Source organism: Malurus melanocephalus, unplaced genomic scaffold, assembly GCF_030028575.1.
Source record: "Malurus melanocephalus ecotype Western Australia unplaced genomic scaffold, MMel_1.1 scaffold_375, whole genome shotgun sequence".
NCBI lineage: Eukaryota > Metazoa > Chordata > Aves > Passeriformes > Maluridae > Malurus > Malurus melanocephalus.
Window position 1 is genome coordinate 111386 of NW_026623607.1, and position 22558 is coordinate 133943.

A 22558-nucleotide genomic window follows, 5' to 3' on the forward strand; every position below is an offset into this window, starting at 1 on the left:
AGAGACAGCCTAGGGAAACATGCTCAGAATGCTTGCAGCTATAATGACTTTCACCATCACCTGTATTCAGGTCTGCTTTGTTGCAAGTCTCACACTCAAATACAGTTCATGGAGAGGAACTGGTCAGAAACAATTCTCACCATCCATCCTACTGGGCTTACAGTTCTGTCTCCAAACCTCTTTCTTAAATACATGCTCGAGTGCTCTTCAAAAGACTGGCATTTTCCAATATCCATTTCAGCTCTGCAGATCAGCATATGCTGCTAAATAAAGATGACAACAATGGATTGTTTGCATTTGCAAAGTAGCTTCTCTGGTAGAATTATTAATTTCTGTGAACTGCTTTTACATATTTTATAATTAATTATACACTTARTTCTATCTCTCTAAGAAAATTAGAGAATTAATATTTGGGAAGCACTAGAGAAGTTAGCACTAGAAGAGATCTAAAATGAAAGAGAAGTCAGACAGCTATACCTACAAAATTTAACAAAATTCTACCACTTCGTATTTAGCTGTTGCCATTTTTTAGATAATCACATTTAGTTTTAACATTGAATACTCTCTTCTTGTTGATTCTAACATACTTTTTGATTTATTTTTTATGACATGCAATCAGATATATGCATAAAAAGAACATTTATTTACAATTCATTATATTCATTTATACACAGAAATAGACACAAGGCTAAGTATCTTGGCTAGATCTCTTTTGATTTATTTTTAAAAAGTATTATTTTATAAATAAGAKGCATGTCCAAGGGTTTAAGATTGCCCCAGAATTAATCTCTGAGGAACACATTGCTCACARCTGCAGTGAAATATCAATCACTGAAAATTTCAGCACTTTTAATTCCATCTCAGTGACATCAGTGGGATAACTGAAATATTACTCACATGTGGTTCTCGGCAAGGGCATGTATGATTTTATCAAAATTCCAGAAAAGTAAGTTTGTGTTTATCATCATTAGCAGTTTTTTCTAACAAAAAAAAATCAGAAAAAAAAATTACTGGGGTAACTTGCTGTATTTGTGGTGACATTTCTTTTTCATTATGATTTAAATAAAATGCAATTTCCCCAAAGTTTAAAATGCTCCGCAAACCTCTTCCTGTTTACTTTAGTTTTAAGCTTCTTTCTTTTAATCCACAAAACTGAGAGATTCATATTGTAGCAGTAGCTTAGCCAACCTCATGGAGACTTTGCTGATTATAAGTCACTCAAAGGGTAACTCAATTATTAAGGGTCTGCAATTCAGTGAAAGCCATGGTCTCTTAATCACCACTGCCAGAATTGTGCCCAGCCTGACCACGTGTGTGTTAGTACTGCTTTGATTTTGACACTGTACATGTGGGCCAAGGTACATAATATCCCACCCTGTGGCTCTGTGTCTTCTCATCCTCAGATCCTCATACCTGGGATGTGGTAGGATGCTGACAGTGTTGTTGATACCTTTCTAGAAGATTGCTTTTTCTAGTGCTGAGGTCAGTACAGTCTGAGGAGAATTGTACACAAAACTATTTATTTTGTATCAGTGCTAAAGCATTGCACCTTTTTATCCTATTTATTTCCTCTCCATAAGCTGAACAGCAATAGAGAACATAACTGTAAGGAGAGCCCCTGAACCAGAAGTTCCTTCTTTGGAGATTACAGCATGCTACCAGGAAAGTATTTGAAGAGTTGTCATATGCAACTTTCTACCTCACTAAATATTTTCTTTGATAGATCAAAGAGTGTAGAGAGGTTAGTGAAAGGGAGAAATGAGAGGAGATGACTAGGCTTCAAATCTGGGAGGGAAAAGGAAAACCTTCACAACATTATGGAAATGTATGCTGTATCTTAGCTAACCCTAGCAGAAAATCCACTTGACAAAGTTACTTAAGGTCAAAAGTAGTGCTATGACCATTAGGAAATGGAAAAAACCTCCCAGTGCTCACTTGCAGATAACAAGGTATTTGGAAGGTGACATCTCCATTTCTGAGACTTCCCAGACCGTGCTGCCTAAATGTCAAGGCGTACAAGAGATCACAGAAATTTTTGCTTGTATAAGGATCCCCAAAMGTGTCAGAGGCATGAAGAGGACTCATACCAGGATCCCTTGCAGCTCTCCTGATTCCATATTAACAAGATCAAAGCAAAGAGTGTATTGCAGACCATTGTGCACCAATCTGGCCAGCTGGTGCACAGGACTTGTGTTGGTTGCAACTCCTGCTGGGATGTAGCTGGCACCCAGCCCATTCAAATCTGCAGGCTGTGTTTGCTGCTGTCGGATCCAKCCTGCTCTTTGATGCTCCAGCGTGGAAAGTCAGACTTTATTGGCAAACATAGCTATTGCAAGTAACCACTTGAACAGCTGTGGAAATGGTGCAATGTGTGTTTGGCCAACTTCTTACCAGGATAATGCTTGCTTATTTTGTTTCATATAATAATTGGGAAAGCAAGAGGCAGCAGACAGCAGAAGAGGGGGAGCAAGCCCAGACGACACTACAGTCTGCTATGACTCACTGGTTTCCCAATGATGGCAATTGGATAGCTTTGTGCAAAATCTAAAGTGCTACTTGCTACACTGCGACATTGGGTATTCATTTTGCGAGAGCTGCATCCCACAGGCAAACAGTCTTCCCCAAACTGCTGCAGCGCGGGTCACTCATCCATGGGGTGTAGTCCTCCAAGGACAGGCTGGGAGGTGCCAGCATGGGAGCRGGGCCCCTCTCTCCATGGGCCTCCCACAGCATCACAGCCTCCTCTCAGGCATCCATCTGCTGTGCTGTGGGTTTCCTCCACAGGYTGCAGGTGGATCTCTGCTCCCATGGACCTCCATGGACTGCAGGGGCACAGCTGYCTCACCRYGRYMTGCACCACGGGCTGCACGGGAATCTCAGCTTCGGTTTCTGGAGCACCTCCTCCCCCTCCTTCTTCACTAACCCTGGTGTCTGCAGARTTGTTCTTTATCCATGTTCTCACTCTGTTCTTCTCKKGCTGAAATAAAACTGTGCCACAAGTTTTTTATCTTTCTTTTWAAATATGTCAGTACAGAGTGTTACCACCATTTCAGACTGGCCCAGCCTTTGGAGCCACCAGAGACTGGTTCTGCTGGACATGGGAGAAGCTGCTAGCAGCTTCTCACAGAAACCACCACAGCAGACCTCTCCCACTCCCCACCAAAACCAGGGCATGCAAAACCAATACAAGTACCTATTATAGAAAGAAGTTTAAAAAATACGCTTCCATATTCTTCTATATAACTATTTAACGTATATGTTTGAAGGCACACATTGAGATTCATCTGAAAAAACAGGGCCTGGACTAAATTAGACATAAGGCTCGTTCTAGGCAGAAGGAAATCTCCAGAGATTGAGTCAGTCTAAATGTCTTGATTGTCTATTTTAGAAAGGTTGTAATCACTCTCTGGATGTTTCTTTCTCCACTGACTACAGAAGAAGCCAATACAAATGCTTCAGAAGAGATACCAAACTTCCAAATTGCTAAAATTACACATGATGAGCTCCAGCTGTAGCTCGTTCTCCCCAGGAACAGACAATCAGACATAAATTCTTCAAAGATTTAGGGCCTTAGCTCCCATTGATTTCTCACCATGAGATTCTTTAAGCAGTTGACTTCAATGAGAATTACACACCTAAYGGTGGTGAATACTTAACATCGGGGCTGCAAAACACTGATAAAAATCTTGCCAAATCGGCCTGCAACTACTTAAGCAGATACAGCCTTCAAGCCCTTTTTCCTCTGTCAGAAATTTCCATCCCATTGCAGAAAGGAACATATGCTTGAGCTTCAGGTACCATAACCCCCACCCAAAAGAAGGTGAGGAGGGAAGAGCCAAAGATATTACTGTCTTGATGAACCACTGCAAGGTTCAACAGAGTCCTCTTTCTGATTCCCTTTCGGACCATCTCTTGATCTATCCTACCACAAAATGTTTACATATTTTAAAAGATTACTTAAAAACCCTCAACAAACTAAAACGACGGGTAGAACTAACCTGGCAGGTGTTTTATTACAGCAGCACCAYCCTGAAATTACATCTACTTATTTTTATTTAAATTGACAACATTTCAACTAGAGTGTTCCTTAATGACATAAAAATAAGTCTTCTTTTTTCCTCTTTGAAGTTACCTCAATGWAGATGTTGATTGTTTAATTGTCCTTCCAATCAAGCACTTAACTTCCTACTAAGCCCTACTAACGACATGACTTGAAGACATTAACAATTGTCACTAATGTGGATTGCCTTAGGATGTTTTAAGTTTACTCATAATGGAGGCAAACACTCACTGTTTGGATGAATTCTATAAAAGCTGAACATTTTCTGCCCTAGGCAAAGTTTTCAGAAGAGTTCATATGGTTTTTCTGGTTGTAATCAGTGCATTCAAATTATGCATAATTCGGTTTTCATGGTTTCACTGTTGGATCACATAAGTCAGTTATAATTACTACCAAAAATAAATTTCTGTATGCACCTTGGARTATTCACTGTGGACTTATGACACATTAGAAGAAGATACACAATTACTAGGAATATTTAAATAATATTTTATTATTTTCCTTAAATACAAATGAAATTGCAATGGCTAATCATAGGGTTTGAAATAAATGGTCATGAAGTCTTAGTGCTATTATAATCTAAAGTAATATGAATTGCTATACTAAATGGGAAGAAGCAAAGAAGGGTGGGAAAGCTCTGCATTTAGCGTAATTTCTATGAAAAATATTCCATGATATTGTATGTCATTACTGTTTACACACAAAGAAGTGAAAAGGGTCTTCAGCATACAACAGAGCATTTTTGTGGGACTCTTCAGAACCTTACAGATAGGTGCCTGAGGTAAAACTTTCTTTTACCTATTGCAAGATATTTCAGGTAGGCAAGCAGCCCCCACAGAAGAAACATGTTCTACTCCACTTTTTTTCAATAAGCAGGATGGATTATACTGTGGCTGTGGTTTTAGGCAAAAGAGTTTTAAGGTGAATCTCCAACAGGGAGCGATGATCTTGAGAGTGTGAACTCTTCATTTCCTTCTTCCAGATAGCCTTAAACATCTTCTTTGACAATTAATAAAACTGAACTGTGAAAGCTTAGGAATAAATAGACAGGACATTAATTCTGCCCATGCTCMTACAGGGTCATTTAGTGTCAAGAAAGTAAATAGATGGGCCATTGGTTTCTATCTCACTCTATCAGAACTGTGTCAGAGTGTAAGCAATATTCTGCTTCACTTCTGCTTTCTGCTGCTGAACACTACCCAAATCACTTCATTTACCCACGAAAAGTGGAAAACACAAAATGATTGTCAGAGAGATTTGGATTACAAGGTGATCCACGAGCACCAGAGGAGACTTTCAATTGCTGAGGTGGCCTCAGTGGATAAAATCATTTAGCAAATGTAACTGTTCAGTCCTTTTGACCTTCAGATATTAATTCTACAGGTTTAACAACATGTAACTGTATAAAACTATCTGTAATTGTCKAAGGTAATGACTTGAGACTCCTTTGCAAACTGAATAAAAAAACTTTGTTTAGATTAGTTGAACTCTTACTAATTTTAGAAAATATGTTCTAATTTGAACTCAGAACAGAAAATGTATAGTATCTTACTTTGGTTTTACTTAATTTAGCAATAGGTAAATTATTTTTTATAATCTGCCAAACCCAGTCTGATTTAGGRTTGACCTTTTCTGGAAGTAGATTATTTGAAAGCAATGCCTGATTTCAGTGCATTAATGATATGCAAAAAAAATCATAGCTTCTGGGTGTGTCTTTTGCCTGAAGTGAATACATATTTTAAACAAGGTATGTTTGGACTTGAATCTATAAACCTGTGTTTATCTGATCTAAAGTAATCAGAGACTGAAAATGACACCATTAGAATCAAGCCATAACATCCCAAACAACGGGCTACTGCTAACTACACAACCCCCTTTCCTCCACTCCCAAATCATCCAGAAGACTATGCTTGGTAGTGTTATGGAGGAAGCTAACCTTGCTAGCCAAAGAGAGAGCTTGAGGGTCTAGTTTTACATTTTTCTCAGCATCCATGCTTCCCTCTCCTCAACATCATGCCCTCAGGCTGTCATGCAAATGGTCTGCCTTTGCATCACCACCATGAGTAAGTCATCTTCCATGTGCAGCTACATGGAAAACTGGATAAGGAAATGATCCCAATTTAGAATTAAAGCGTGTCTGTGTGTGTGTGGTGTTATTATTTTCAAGGGGTTTCAGTCAAATCAGGCCCCTAATCCTGGTGAGTTATGCTAATGCTGATGACAAAAAATGGTCAGCAGAAGTTCCTTGCTACCTGTGGAGATAACAGGATAGAGGAATGGGAGACTTCTTATTTTGATATAAGCTTACACTTATAAACTTGTAAGATACAGTCCAGCCAAACCTGTGAAGGAGGGATTTGTATTTGCTTATGTACAGTCAGAGTGTACTCTCAACTTAAAACCAATGATGAAAAGACCCCCGGAACTGAGGGCTGACAGAGCGTGCAGTGTCATATGAGGTACAGAATCGGCTCCTGAGACTTTCTGCAGAGAGCAAATCTCCCTGTGGGAAGAAAGACTTTCTGTCTCACTGTCAGTCTGAAGCACAGTATACAAGCATTGTAGGATTCATAATATTGATTATTTTGAGAAAAGAAGTTGCAAAGACACATGGACTAATCTTCTGAATTGATTTACCYTGCTTAATTTAAAACAGCTTCATATATTACTAACACTAAATATGCATTAGGTTTTTGTAAGGACACAGTATTCCCTGACTGCATGAGTGGTTTTCAAAATCACAAAACCAGAAGTTCTTGCCCTTTTGTTTCTCAGACTCTCTCTTACTCCACAGTTCACATGTGCACCATATATATTATTGACTGCTATGATAAAATTAGTTCAAAATGTTTTGTTTCTAATTTTTCTTTTCATTGGATGTTAAAATGACAGCTTAATGACTCTCTTGCCACCTTCTAGAGAATCACCACCCTTGCCAGTACTCAAGATAAGAGTAGTTCACTTTTCCCAGAAAAGTGAGGCCCTTTGCTGTGCACTCTGGGAACCACAATACAAGGGTTAGTTACTTTAAGTCCATTTTAATTTTAGTAGATTGTCCAATAATTACTGGGAGCAACACAATGATTCTCCTCTTGAATTTCTGATTACTTTGCAAAAGTAGCAAGTATAGCACATCTTACCTAAATATGAACACATCTTCAAGTGTCTCTGTACTTTGGCATTACGATATGAAACAACTGGACAGCTACAACAAATGCTGGAACTTGAGAAAGAAGGAAGCTTTCCCACTGACTTTGACTGGAACAGGTATAGACTAATAATGGATAGCTTCAAAAATCTGAATTTGTCACTGTGCTCCTGGCTGTTTAGAACAGCTAATGTTCTAATGTCACCCTAACATTTTCCAAAGGAAGAAGGCTGGAAAAAAACCTGAAATATTGACATGCCAATGATACCAGGGCAGTTTTCAAACACTGTAAATAAACAAGAATAACTTGTAAAGACATACTAAGTAATTTCTATCCTGTATTTTGTTTGTCTGCTGATTTGCTTGCTTTTATATGTAGAAAAAAAAGTGTGTTCCTGCAGTGTTTGTTTGCTTTCCCATGGTAATTTCCTTAAGGAACAGCAGTGGTCAATGGAGCMCAAGCTGACAAAACATTGCCCAGCTCTGCACACCCTGTGCACCTGAAACAGTCATGTTGACAGCAGCACATGAATGTTTGTAGTTAGGACTTGTAAGTCTGGCTTGCAAATTCATGATTCTTGACTAAAATGTAGTTTTGCTTCTTCAAAAAAAATCTGCCTCATGAGATACACATGGAAACAACAAAAACCGGGGCAAAGTTTCAGCCTTACAGCTCTTGATACTGGGATGTCGAGCTTGTTGAGGCTCCAGGCTCACAGTGTCCGAGATGCCTACAATCTTTCAGGTGAACATACAAAGGTGGGAGAGAAAGCAGCGTTCGTGAGCAATTTGATGGCTGCTGCTGCAGAGCAGGGGGGAGCGAAGCCTTCAGTAATTGAATCTGYTCCAGGGTCTGGGCTTACATATGGAACTTGAACAATAGGTATTTACTTAAATTACATAGATTACCTCAGAGATGTGGAATCTGTATGCCCTGCCTACTTCCCTGAACTTTTGGAGTTGGGATCCTGTGGGGAACGTAATGGGCTTAATTACGGTGTCTGGACTAGCCATGTAGGACCCGGAAGGCAGGAGTTAACCTCACCTCACCTTTTACATGCCAGTGACCCCAGGCTGGGCTGGGAACCCGYTGGGCCCTCTGGAGCAGCTTCTGGATTGCCACGACACGCGCTACCTGTGTGATGGCAAAGGGAAACCCGGGGCGAGCATCGCCGTGCTGCCCGTGCCTTCTCAGCTCGGCCCGGGCGCGGCGGGTGACGCTCCGGGCACGCAGGGCCCCCTGCCAGCTCCCGCCCGCCCACGGAGAGGCCGGGACGGCGATGAGACCCCACCGTAATGCCCGCCGTGCCGCGAGGCCGCCCATGGGCTGCGGCCCTTGGCGGGACGGGGGCCCGGGAGCTGCCGCCGCCGAGGTCGGGCAGCAGCGGCACGGAACGCCCGCCTACCCGCACCCCCGGCTCGCCATCCCGCGCCCCCGGCCCCAGCGGGGCCCGGCCGCGGCTGTCACATGGCAGGGGGAGGGGGCTGCGCCGGGGCGGGCTGCGCTCGGGGCTCCCCCGGCCGCACGGAGGCGGGCCGAGGCGGCGGAAAGTTTGCGGAGTGGCTGGCGGCGGTGGCGGCGCTGCGGTTCCCTCCCGCTTTCTTACTTTTTTCTACACCCCCGTCTCCCACCGCCTTCCCCCCTCGGCGGCCGCTCCGGGGCATGAGCAGCAGCCGCTACCCGCGCTGAGAAGCAGGAGGTCGCGCCGCGCCCGGCTCCGTTAGTGGGGACCGCCAGGGACGGGAGCGCGGGCAGTGGCTCCGAGCCCGCCATGCTCCGCCGGCTCCGCACGGCGCTCGCCGCCCTCTTGGTGCTGCTGCTGCCGCTGCTGCTGGGCGGCCGCCCCGCCGCCGCCCGCTGCCCCGCGCCCTGCCGCTGCGCTGGGCACCTCGTCGCCTGCAGCCGCCTGGAGCTGAGCCGGCTGCCTGAGCGGCTGCCGCCGGGGGCGGTACAGCTGTGAGTATCGGGGCGGTGGGCACAGCGGCGGGCTGGGGGCGCCGGTCTGCGCTCGCCCGCCATCTTCTGCCCCCACGGGCCCCGSACGGGCGGGCTTTGAGGGGAGCGCGGGTGTGGTGGCGGCAGCGCGGTGCGGGAGCGGGCAGCGCCGGGGCCGCGGCCGAGCTGTCAGCGGGTGCGGCGAGGGCGGCGGCGGCCGCAGCGGGACAGCGTCCCYTGGGGCGGGCTGCGGCCCCGAACGGCTGTGGCGATAAGCGCCTGGCTGAAATGGGCCCAGGAGCGCTGTTCACTGTCGGAGAGGGCGAGGAAAAAGTTTTGTTGACTTTGCTGGACAAGGTGCAGTAATCTTCAAGTTAATCATCAGATCACGGTGGTCTGTGTGTCGGGAAAGCTGCTATCGGTTTTCTTAGTGCAGCTCTTCCTTCCGTGGTAGTGTTGGCTCCGGCGGTGGTGCCTGCTCGGCCCGGTGCCGTGCAGTGGGGCCGAACCCGCGGCMGCGCGGACCAAAGTGCCAGCTGCGAAAAAGTTACTTCCAGTGACAGACTTCCATAGAAAAGGCATAAATTATGTCAGCTTTCTAAAAGCTTGAAAATGGCCGAGGGACTTCTCACATTTGTTTTTAATCGCTTGTCACTGAAAGATCTTATGTATTAGTCGTATTAATTTTCTATTACATTTTCAAAGCAGATCGAGATAAGGGCTTTAAAGTAAACAGGAAGACTTTCAATTAGTTGTGGCTAATTCTGTTCAATTGCCTCGTCTGGAGGTCATGCTGCTTTACTCATGAAATGTGGATGGCTGTATTGACACCATATGGGACTGAACACAGGCGTGGCTSTAGGAGTTGAATATTTCCAGGACTGGTATAGGAAAGTGTGAGGAGAAAGAAGCTTACTTATTTTTTTGGCTTACTGATTGAAACATACGGATCTAACACTAGATCTGCTTTACATTCAACAATTGGTTTTCCTTTCCATTATATTTTGTCCCTTTTATTCTTTTAAACTGTTTCAGTATGCCCACAAGTTTTCTGACAAAACCTAGGGATTTTTTTATACTAAGGTGAAGTTTAGTTTCTTAGCATACATCAATGCTGTTAAAATTAGGTGTAGTAAATAAAAACACAAGGGGCAAAATCACAGAACTTTTATTTTTTAGAGTTTCTTTAAAAAACCATTTTGCATTAGCAGTAATCCAAATTTGCCTTTTCCACTTCTTGTTCCCAAGAGACAATAAAACACAKTGCAGGGCGTTTTTTGTTCTCACAAGGGACATTTTTCTAATTAGAATTCCCTTGGTAGTGTAAATTGCCCTTATGTAAGTTCACATTCCTTTAAAAGTGTGAGAAAATAAGTTCCGCTTGTATAAATAAGCTTTGGTCTGTTGTAAGAAACCCTGCTGTGATTACTCATTGGACAGCTGTGTCACTTGCTTTTAAACTCACAGAAGTGCATCTTTGTAGGTGTCACCAAACCATGTGGTTTGGCCCCTTTTGTGTAAATATTTCTTTTGTTTGTGTCAAATGCCTGGAAGTACCTAGCTCGCTCTTCCTTCCCTTCTTAYAAGAACAAGGAAAAGTGTGGCATTGTCTGTTACCTCCAGCTACCCCCAGTACTTGGACCTTGGATTGTGCAATCTGTAAGATAATTAATGCGTTCAGCTTCATATACACAAAAAAGTTTTGACTAGTGTGGATTATTGTTGCAACAAACTGCACATTACAAACTGTAAAAAACTGTTTATGAATTTTATTTGCTGTATGTCTACCATGTTTTCTGTGGAAGTCCATAGTGGGTATTGCCAAAGGCTAGTAGTTTAATTCCAGGCTTTCCAGTCCTCTTGAAAAAAACAACTTTTTTACCACATTCTCAACATGCAGGTGAGATCCCCCAAGCAGGAGAGTGAAAGCTCTTCTGCCAGAGAAGGTCTAGGCCATGCTAGGTTTTACACCTTCCTTTGCCCATCTCTGCTCACCCAGATGGAGAGGAGGTTTTTGAAACCCTTGTTGCATTCTTTCATGTCTTTTATTGTTCAAATTCCCTTCTGAAATAAAATGAGAGTGACCTCAGAATGGACAAGGGGGGGAAGCAATAARCCTGAGTTATGCCCCATTCTGCTTGGTGACAGGTGAGTCTAATGCTTTGTATGGAAGTGGCTTTGAAGTGGTGTGTAAACAGGCTATAACTGCCAACTTCACTGTGATTTTAGCCAAAAATAGGTTCTTCTGTTTCCTTGCGTTCATGAAAGGTAGCAGTCTGCTGAAAACTGATAAACATTTTTAATGGCTTTGTGTACAGATAGTTTTGAGGTTAGATTTCCATTTAATTCCAGAATGTGTATCCTGATATTGCAAGAATGTGGTGGTGTTAGAGCTGCGACAGCAGAGGTGGAGCATTGGTTAGCGTCCTCCATGTGTGCAAACTACTGCTGGCATTGCCATACCTTTTGCCAGGTTCACTCAGGAATGCTAGAACTGTCAGTGGGACAGGAGGAAAGGTCTGAAAAAATGGTTTTCACTTGTGTTTGTATTACATCTTTAGTATTTACGTTTTATAAATCCTCTAGTTCTCTACCAGAATTGCCAGAAAAAAAGCCATATGGTTTTCACAGCTGTTTTTCAATATTTTCCAGACTAAAGCTTGAACATAGCAAGCTGATTTATGAGTCACTTTGGATCAGTGTCTTAAAACAGCTACAGCCTGACTTTTTGTTTTTCAGCTCTGCTGATTTCTGCTGAATTAGCAGCTATATAGGCCCCAGTGGGACTGATTAAGGAACTGTTGCTGGATTTGCATGCTAAAATTTGACTTGGGGCTCAGGTTTCTGAGTTTTCTAAGGAAGAAGATATTAATTGTGACTAAATGTTGTAAATTAAGTTAGAGTCTAACAGTTCTATCTGTAAAATGTGTGAAGAAGCACTTGCCCTCTCCCTCTGTGCATTGCGCCTTCAGTTTTTAATGACACAAACATTGATGTTCAGAATTAAGTTTCAGCTAATGCTGAGACTTGTGAGTTACAAAAGATGGTCATACAAACATAATGGAAGATAGAAAATAGTTTCTTTCGTGGAACAGGTTCTTAGAGGGCAAAAACTGTGGCATGCTTTTTTCAATTCTACTTAGATGTCCAATCACTTCTATTAAAAATGTGAGGTGAAGAATGGGTATATATTCTTAGTATTGCTATGAGGAATTTAATATGAATCTGGTTTCTGACAGTACAGAGTGTGTTCTGTTCTGTCTTCTATAACTTTTGAAATTTTGGTAGCAAAAGTAATCACAGAGGAAATTTTCTCCCCCCCCTTGTAATGTAGTTTTAACATGCAAGGAAAATTCTGAAATGGAAAACACATAGTAATAATATTCATGTTTGAACATTGTCAGTTCCATTTCTGTGAAGGAGAAATAGTGTTTAATTTTCCAACTTTTTCTTTGTACTTGTTTTAAGGTATGTTGAGAAATGCATGGGACTGAAAGGTACTTGCAGCTTTGCAAATGGGATGACAAATTTTTGTATTTAAAAAATTTTGCCAATCCCGTGCTTATAAGCTTATAAGTTGAGAAACTTGTACAGGCTTAAGCTTCAGTTATGTTATTAGTACAAGACAAATATTTTAACTCTTGGTTCACTTCCAGCCACTGATTTAACTTAAAATGTAACTTAAAAGGCTTTTTTCCCTGAATTTTCCTGAAGTTTCTTATRCTAGTAGTACTGAAATAATGTTTCATAAAGTATTTATAATTCATATTTTATCCAATTATTGGTAGACAAGCATGTATACTGTGTGAAKCAGCCAATTCAGTATTGTCTGGAGGATTAGCATTTTTTGTTGTTCTTTTTCTTTGGGTTTTATTTTTCCTGACATGTATTTGACAACCTGCTGCAAGTAAACCAGGCGTAAGAAATTTTTATGTGTATGTATTTTTTAAAGTAGGTGCTACTTGGAAAATTTGGATGTATCTTTAATGTTAAAAAACAAACACAAAAATGTAGTTTGAAACCTAGTGTAAGTTAGGCTCACGGTTGCCTTGATAGACTCCAGATGGATGTGAACATGAGCTATGAGTGAAAGTGTCTGGCTCCAGTGTGGTGATCGTGCACAGCAGTGGTTGTAATTGCAGGATTTTTATAGTTTAAGGACTCTGCCAGGTTTTTTTTTTTTTTAACATGTTATAACTCCAGCAGAACAAATCTACTCACGTCTGTTACTGTCTGGTAGGTCCTTTAGGCAAACATGCTTTAAATAAACCTTTTGCAGAGTTTGTAGGTGAAATGAAGAAATGCAGGTTTTTAGCACTAATGTTGAAAGCTCCTTGTTGAAATAATTACTGATTTCTAAGTCTTGTCTAAAGCAGGAACAACAGTAACATGTTAGGCACTAACAGCCATAACTTAACTGAATTTTGGCTGTTTATTTGCATAGTTCTTATAATCCCTACAGACTAAAGCCAAATATTGAATTAAGGGCAAAAACTGTCTCTACTGTGCTTGAAAGGACCAAGTTAGGTTGCTGTCTAGATTTTTGTAGCCGAATACTTTTCCAGTATTTACACTTAAGAATGCAGTGTGAGAATTTCAAATCTATGCAGCTAATGCCTTAAGATGTTAAAAAAGGCATTATTCTCCACTGTATGGCCAGGAGAGCATTTGCACTAGATTTCTGAGCAGTGAAAGATGCAGTCCTCTAATTTACATGTGGTTAACCCAATATACAGAACTCAAAATCATAATGATGAAACTAACTTTTGCGAGCTTTTGAAAATATTGAGACACTTTATTGGTTTTCCATAAGGAAGTTAAGAGGAAGATCTGTAGGGGTTTAGACATCTGAAAGAAGGCACAGCTACATTTTAGGTGCTTGAGTCCAGGGCTGAGTCTCTGAATCTGTGGCCCCCTGAAGGAAGGAGTGTGTTTCTGTTCTCTAGGTGCCTCTCCCCCAGCCCTCAGTCCCTTGTTTTGTTCTGGAAAATGCCATTCACACTTGCGGTCTGCCCTGTGCACGCTCTTGTGCAGCCCTTGCTTGGGAAACACAGCACATCTCTTTACCCTGCCTGTGGCCCTGAGCCAGGTGCTGGTGCCATGGCACRGCAGCCTACTGGGCCTGGTCCAGTTGGCTGGCTCAGAGCACACCTTGCAGCCAAGTACTGATGGTACCCCTTGTAATACCTATATGTGCCTGGGATTATTTTTTTATACTTGATTTTTATTATTACTAAGTTTTTTTTTTTTTAACTGTCAGCTGCTGGAGAGGCCAGAAGTGGCAGTGAAACTGTCTTAGCAATGTTGAGCAAGTCAGTTGGTAGAATCTAAAACAAGAGTTTTACTATCCACATGTTGTGCTGAAGAAATCTGCATGCCTGACTGGGTTGCAGCATTACATCTGTGAGGATGTGGAGTCATGGGTGCAGAGAATTTGTGAATCTGGTTTTTCAGGGCTTGGTCACAGAGCACAATGCCTAGCACAGACAGTGAACTTGGCTTCATTTAAGCCCTTTCTGGTCTGTGTGCAGKAGGGTTATGCTGTTCATTCCACTTCTTCACTTCTTAACTGTAGATGGAGAGTAGATCTATCTGTGGCAGTCAGGCCTGTGTTTGRTGTGCTGTGCACGAATGGCTGTACTGAGTCATCTTGCCCAGAAAAAGTGAGGAATCATGTAGTTTCCTCATAGATTGAACTTGAAATAAAACTTCATGCCTGTGTGGCTTGATAAGGACCCCAGGCATGGTGGGTGACTTTTTAGTGCTTAATTAGCATGGGGAAAGGTATGAAGTGTGAGAATTTCTTTTCAAAAGGCTGCTTTTTAAAGCACACTTTACCTGATGTTACAGCTGCTCACTGCTGAGGTCTGCTGATTAATTTCTTTGTATGTATTATAAACACTCACTGGAGTGAATTTAAGAACTCATTAAAATAATGTATATTTTGTTTGCTGGCTTGGATAAATGCAGTGTTTTAATGTGGAGCAAATGCTTGCATATGACTGTATTGATGCAGGTGAGGTAATGATAGTCTGTAGTGTGGGAACAGAAAAGTGCACMTATTGGTGAATGGGTGCCTAAGGAGGGGGAGGCCTTCAGCAGAGCTAGTCATAGTTACAAAATGAGTTGTGAGTTTRTACCACTTGTGCAGATGTTTCAAGRTGTGCACGTTTGWGTTCCTGCAGTTAGCTTTTCTGCCTTTTACTTTATGGTCACTCTTATTTCTGTTATGCTCCATGTTTGAGAAYGCATAAAATGTTTGAGAGGTTAAAGATGCATGGTACTGTAAGGAAAAGTATTTATTGTGGTCAACAAAAAGTGTTGTATTTTTAGTACCTGATTTGTTTCATAGCAATCGCTGCAAAGGTTCTAACAGGATTCCTTATAAACTGCATCAGTTTATAAATTGGGGATCTTCAGTGCAACATAGCATAAGCTAAATGTTCAAGCTACTTCTTCAAGTATAATTAATTGTGACATTTATATCACTATTATACAGACATCTTAAAACTCAGAATTAGCCCTTGCTGTGTCTGGTTTCTTTTTCTATTTCTTAAGATCTCAATTAAATTGGGTTTTGTATGAATGGTGTCCTGAATTTTGAGAAAACGTGAAAATACTATTAAGATTTACACACAGTCCTCATTGTGCACTTGTGATCTGTGCATTGGTTTAGAGATGTGAGTGAGAAGAGTAAATGGTACAAATATTGTGACTTACCCAAGGAATTAGACCGCAATAACTATTGGTTTATGAATTTTCCTAGTTAAAATAACCAGGAGGTTGTTTTAGCCGGATCTTTTGTTGTGAGGGTATGCGGAAGAGGGGTTGTTGGTGTATCTGAGTCAAAATCTTAAGATGTTTTCTGTCGGTCTTAGGCACATTCCAATGAACAATTCTACATTGTTCAGAGATAGAGGAATTTCTTTGGCAGTGCTAGCAGTGATCAAGATATTTACATTAGTAGTTATATATTTATGCCTTTTGTACTCAAACGAGTTTCCATTCTAATTTTACTAATACAAAAATCTTTCCATGTACTCAGAAACAAGTGATAACATAATTTAGATTGAAATTGTATTGCTTTACCTGATAYTGTATGGCAGTACTGACAGGCTGTTTATTTTTGTAATCTCATAGGGACTTAAGTCACAACAAATTATCTTCAATCAAGAGCAGCATCTTGGATCACCTTCATAGTCTTCAGGAAGTGTAAGTTAATTTGTCTTAATTAAGAACCAYACCAAAACATAAACCCAACCAAAAATACCCAGCCTTTGTTTATATATGCTAATTGTATRGTTGTTTCTCTAGGGATAGTGGCTTGAACAACAAAGATACTCACTGTTCTGATATTTTACATTTAGTGAAACTGGAACTATTTTTTAATTTTGAGGTTACACAGTTCAGCAATTTAAAAAGTTCAATATCCATAGTTCCAATTAACATCAGAGCTCACTTTCCCTTTTGTCTTATTAATAGGAAGTTGAACAACAATGAACTGGAGATCATTCCAGATCTGGGACCAGTCTCAGCAAATATAACTCTTCTGTCTCTGTAAGTAAATCTTATTCTTGTCCCTAGTTYGTGGAGCTAACACTATAGGGTTCATGGAAATGCGTCCATTACAGAGATTAAAGTGAAATAATTGGAAATAGAGCAGCTTGTGGTTAGGAAGTTGATTATGTCATATTATTTAGTAGGTTCTTTAAAATGTGTGTAATTGTGCTTAATCCCTGTAGTTTTTGTGCTTCCCAGATATAAAGGCTGCATTAGAATTAATTTATGTTGTGGTAGTGCCCAGAAGCCTCAGTCCTGTTGTGCTAGGCATTATACAAACATCAGTATATGTTACACAAACTTGTACAGTGCTGTCTTTATAACWAGACTTACGCTTTATCATGCATCTTGGCTGAGATCTTGATGTGTTAAATCATGGTAGAATTCCATTAATTTCAATGGGTAGCATGGGGAAATCCCCTCGAGATGCAGCTTCAGAGCAAGTATCTAGATCAGAAGATATTTTGCCAAGATCTTAAATTTCTTTTTGAGCCCATTTTAATGCATGGCACATTTTTTTATGACTGCAGTTAATACATAAATTTGTGTGTTTGTGTCCRTGTTCATTGTTTTGCATGAAAGAASTGAGTAGGTTACTTGGTGTAGCATTTGTCATGTGAGTATTAAGTTGTAAAAAGTGTATAGAGTCCATAACAAAAAAGCTGATTTTAAAGGAAATCTTACTCCTGATGTTTTCACAGTAAGTCAGTTGGATTTTTTTTTCTGTGATTTAGTTTTAATAAACTGTTGAAGGAATGCGTAGAAGAGTCGTTACTATCACTCTACTAAGAGAAGACCTGGTTTTCATGTGTGGGATTTGCATTCTATCAGTGGGAATCTTAAAATGTCTATGCTATTAATATGTAGCTCTCTGGCCAAATCCTGTCCTTGAATACAAATTGCAAGTTACCTTTCTTAAAGAGTTCTGAAGGGTTAAAACAATACAGTAAACTTTGGAAAGCTGTTCAGTTAATTAAATTGATCACTATTCAATTGCTTACATCTGGTGATTTATAGGGGTTTGTTTTTACTCTAGGCCTAGGTCAGCTAAGTCAGCTGGTGCAGTCGCTGTGTCTGGACTGCTCTGTTTGAATAAGAACCAAGTGACATTTGATACTCATGTGGTTTCTTACAGATCAAAATCAGAAAAGAGTGAAGGAAAAAGCAGACAGTGTCTGGCAAATAACTGTTGAATTTAAGCACATCTTCTATTTTGCAGTAGCATTGGCATTACTTTTACACTGGCATASCCTTCTGTAGTTTAAGCATCTAAGTGATCTAAGTAAAAAGGATCTTAGCAAGGTGGTAATATATATATATATGTGTGTGTGTGTGTGTRTATGTATATATTTTACCACCTTGCTAAGATCCTTTTTACCACAAGGTTGAATATATTAACTTAATTAAGTGGACTATATCCTATTCCTTTACTTCTGATGAATTTTTAGCATCTTTGCTTCTCACAGAAATTTAACAAGTTCAGAGGAACCTAAAATCATTCTTGTGCAGCTGTGCAAAATTTTTGGTATTCCACTGAGAGAAAAAAATTGTCAGTCACTGTTGAATTGTTTGTTTCATATCCTTAGGTCCCTGACTTGGTGCATTTATTCAGGTGGTCAGACATCGAAAATCTTTATTAGAGCTGTGCTATGCTGTGTGTATATGCTGACACTTTAAAAKAAAAAAAAAWTATTTTTTAAAAGCTATTGTCATATTACCAGTGCAGTTAACATTGTTCTAGGTGGGTGTTAGTTTGTTTTCATTCTAATTCTGTGTGTGGAGAAGGAGATTAGTGAATATAACTGTGCTACGGCCAAGATTTAATACCTATTCTATGACYACAGCTGAGATCCTTAACATTAATATGGTAGAAATAATTACTTTAATATTTTATGTTAACTTAGGAATATCAGTCTGTAATAGTTAAGATAATGGTTTTCTATCAAAACAAATGAACAGCGAAGATAAAATTAGAGTGGTATTGTATTGTCAAACATAAAGCATCTTGTTTCTTTTGCAAAGGTTTTCATTAAAACATAGAGTAGAATCATAGAATGGTTTAAGTCGAAAAAGACCTTTAAGATCATGAAGTCCAACCATTAACCCAGCACTGCCAAGGCCACCACTAAAACATGTCTATTAAAGCCACATGTGCACATCCTTTAAATACGTCCAGAGATTTAATCTCTTTGCTGGGAAGCTTGTTAAAATGCTTGACAAACTTTACCATGATTAAATTTTTCCTAATATCAATCTAAACTTTCCATGGCACAACCTGAGGCCCTTTTCTTTTCTTGTTACTTCAGGGAAGAGACCAGCCCCCATCTTCAGGTAGTTTCTAGAGCGATAAGGTCTTCCTTCAGCCTTCTGTTCTCACTGGCTGGATGTTATTTATGTGAAGATAGTAAATTTAATTTTGTAGAAAATAATATAAATAAAGAGCAGTAAGCATACAGTAGTTGTTTGGCATAAAAATATAATAATATAATGTCATATAATGGTAGAGTAGAAGGACAAATAGTCTAATGATACTTTTTTTTTTTTAGWAATGAAAAAATAGGTGCATTTGTTTTTTCTATGGTGGATGTYATTTGAAGGGGTTGAATCAAACAATTAATATATCTAAGTCACGAGAAGAGAACACATATGGAACAATTAGAATATAAGTTTTAGAGCCACTCTTCAGAGAAACATCTGATGACTTTCTCCAKGATTTTAAACTTTTGTAAGAAAGGAGCTCATGGAGCCTTTCCAAARCAAACCATTGTTTCTGTGTTGAGTCTTTTTTCTGGCTTTCAAATGMTAGCAATAAAAGGAGGCTGATAGACTTCTGAAACTTGATTTGATTATATCTCTTGTGAGATGCATATATGTTGGTTCATTACTGTCAGTTGAAAAGCCAGCTGTGTTTTTCAAGGTGTCTTCAAGGAATGCTATGGAAGTGGTACCCTCTTTTCTTGCCAGTTTCTTCATCATTGAAGAAACGCTATTACAGGACTTTTTCTTTCCCTTGTTAAGYATTCTCACTGAGCAGGCGAGCTTTCAAATTTTACCTGTTCTGCAAGGCTTTCCTTGGCCCTGCAGAGGAAATTACACTGCTGTTAGATCTCCATAATAGTGCAGGTATTCCCGCACAGGCATGTGTATCTGAATTCTTCGAACAGTATAAGCAAGCATGGGTGGATTATCATGTTAGTCTAGTTTCCATTTCTGGAGCTATCTCATTTCTAGCTATCTAATTGAAACTTTATCTAAATGAGATATTTACATACTAATGAATTATTCAGGATAAACATACCCAGAGCTGGAGCTGGTCCCAGTTTCATGGTCTTGATCTGTCTGTAACATGAAACAACAATGCTAACATTTTGTTTTTACTGATGCCAGTTGAGGGTGAGCATCTTGGGAATGAAAAGTATTCACCGTCCTGGGAAGAAGTGTCGGTGTGAAGGAGTGAGTATGCAAGGATATTCAGGCACACTCTCATAAGGTGTCTGAAGATGTATCTATATTTTTAGTTATGTGATGAGTACGTATGTTGTTCAATGTCATAGCAGAGCTTGTRAGACTCTTGGGAATCTGCATACTGCCATGAGCTGCATGGGTGGTAGTTTGGGCTGTATCTGGTGAGGAGACCTAGGTCAAGCTTTTGAAAATTATATTGCCAGGGCGTTGTTTTTGCACAGCCACCAAGCCCTTTTATGTATCTTCTGTGAGAGAAGGCAGGAAGAGGGCAGTTCAGGTATTTGCCAGAGGTTGTCAGCACAGCAGCTCTAGACAGGAGGCCAGGTCCCCACGTGCTGGACAACATAAGCTTTTGAGGAGAATACTGCATTTAACAACCGATTACCACAAATATATAGTGTATAGACACAGTGCACAGAAATGTGGGTATATTTATCTACCCCTGGAAGTAAAATATGTTAGATGTTTTCTAATTTGCATTCCTGAAGAACATGTAAAACCGGTTAAATTTGTGTAGAATTGCTTTAAATGGTTGTAGTAGAAAATTCTTTTTTTCTTGGAGAAAAAAACAATTTAATTTTTACAGTTCCAAGATAGGTAGAATTCTTTTGTGTCAGATGCAAAAATGGGCACTAATGCCCTCATTCCAGGAAAACAAGCGGAAGTTCTGAATATTTTTGCCTTTTTAATGACATTCCTTATCCAGGGTGTACCAGTTTTGTCCTATTTATCMAAAAAATATTCCCGAACTGGTGATGCTGACACACAAGAAGAAAACTAATACTGCCTTTTAGGTCTAYCACAGTTGTAGTTTTGGAGCTAGGTTGAAAATCCAGAAGTTGATTAAAACCAAATAATCTAAGTACAATAGCCTTGTATAGAAGTCCTACTTGGTGTTTAACTACCAATACTATTTGCATAGGCATTTTACTTTCAAATTCTGAAAACATTACCTTCTTTTAATRTTACTAGTGCATTGTAAGGAAGAGAGACACTGACTTGCAAATGGAGCAGTGTTATTTAAGATTTTAAGGATATACAGTTTAAATAAGAAACCCATGTTACTGTTACTTGCAGAAATTTTAAAAATACGTAGTTGTAGACACAATCCAACATCATCAGTATGCTGTATCTTTGAGTGCTGTGGTAAATGGAAGGTAGCAGTGACTATGAAGAAAGAGACAGAATAACTTTTGAGTATTAAAGTATCCTGCCTCTCTAACTAGAATGTATTGTTTTTACCAAAACATATGTGTAGAACTAATATTAAAACCCCCACGTTTCTCTTTACCCACATCCAGGATATGTTATATAGTAATCAGCTTGCAGTCAGCAGGGACTAGAAAAGCTGTACATGCCCAAGTMTTTAGTGTGTGTAGTGAAATTCTAACATTGGACTAGTTTTCAACAGTGGAGTATTTTAAATAAACTTGTAATTTTACATTTTATTGATTTCATTTAAAGGCACTGATGCAAATAGGGTAGATGATTTAAATGAAAATGCCCKTTTTGCTTATGTTGTAAGGACTGATCATGTTAGTTTAGAGCACAAGTATTTGGTCTTAGTAAAGCCAGAGTGGAAAATGCAAAATTCATGATGTGGAAGTTAAAGGAAGCATGGATGATTCACAATTCAGGAATGTTTTTCAAGTCTTACATTAATGTGTGTTTTATATTAGCTTCCCACTTCACTGTTTTTCAGAATGTGAAGTCTTCTGTTTATAAGAGATATTACAAAAATGTAACACTGTAGAGGTTTTTCTCTGCTCTGCTGGGGGAACCCTCCAACTCCATCTGTATGGGAAGCCTTTAAGGCAGTGACCATTCTCTTTTGAGTTCTGAGATAATTATAAGTGCTGCCAAAATTGAGGCAGTCTTTGAAATGTGTCTATGTATTTTTTAGCCAATGGACAGAATCCACAAGCACTTTCCTGAAGGCTTTCTACAGCTTTTGGTTTGTAATGTCTTCTGTCARTGTGTGCTGAATTTAAATTCACTGACTTTGAAGATGTGTCTTGTATCCTGGATGTTTAAAACAGTAAATGAACAAAAAGTATTAACGAGAAAGGTCAGGAGATAAAAACAGGACCAAAGAACTGTAAAGTAGCSAGTCCTAGGTGACTACATGGGTAGTTTTTGTAGTAAGAAAAACTGTTTCAGCTTTAAATATAGCTTTCTGTTTAGCCACCACAAAATTAGTCTGCTTATTTTTCTTATTTTATGCACAAATGTAGATACTGAAGAAAAGTGCAATTAATCCCTTCCACTGTTTAGAAGAGATTTTTTTTCCAGTATTTTGTGTCAATTTCTGTTTAAAATGTGGAAAACTATGTATGTTATGTGATAATGGGTATCCCAGATCAGGCTTCAGATAGTCATGTTGAGAAAA

The 22558-nt window shown here is 39.9% G+C and overlaps 1 protein-coding gene across 1 annotated transcript in view; it reads left to right on the top strand.

Annotated features, from left to right (window-relative positions):
• The first annotated feature begins 8705 nt into the window (after positions 1–8705).
• LRIG3 (leucine rich repeats and immunoglobulin like domains 3) overlaps positions 8706–22558 on the top strand; it is a 39517-nt gene continuing 25664 nt past the window's right edge. Inside the window, exons 1-3 of the mRNA XM_057378793.1 lie at positions 8706–9165; positions 16285–16356; positions 16627–16701. Coding sequence (XP_057234776.1) covers positions 8981–9165; positions 16285–16356; positions 16627–16701 — 332 coding nt within the window. The 5' untranslated portion in view covers positions 8706–8980. The remainder of the gene's footprint in view (positions 9166–16284; positions 16357–16626; positions 16702–22558) is intronic.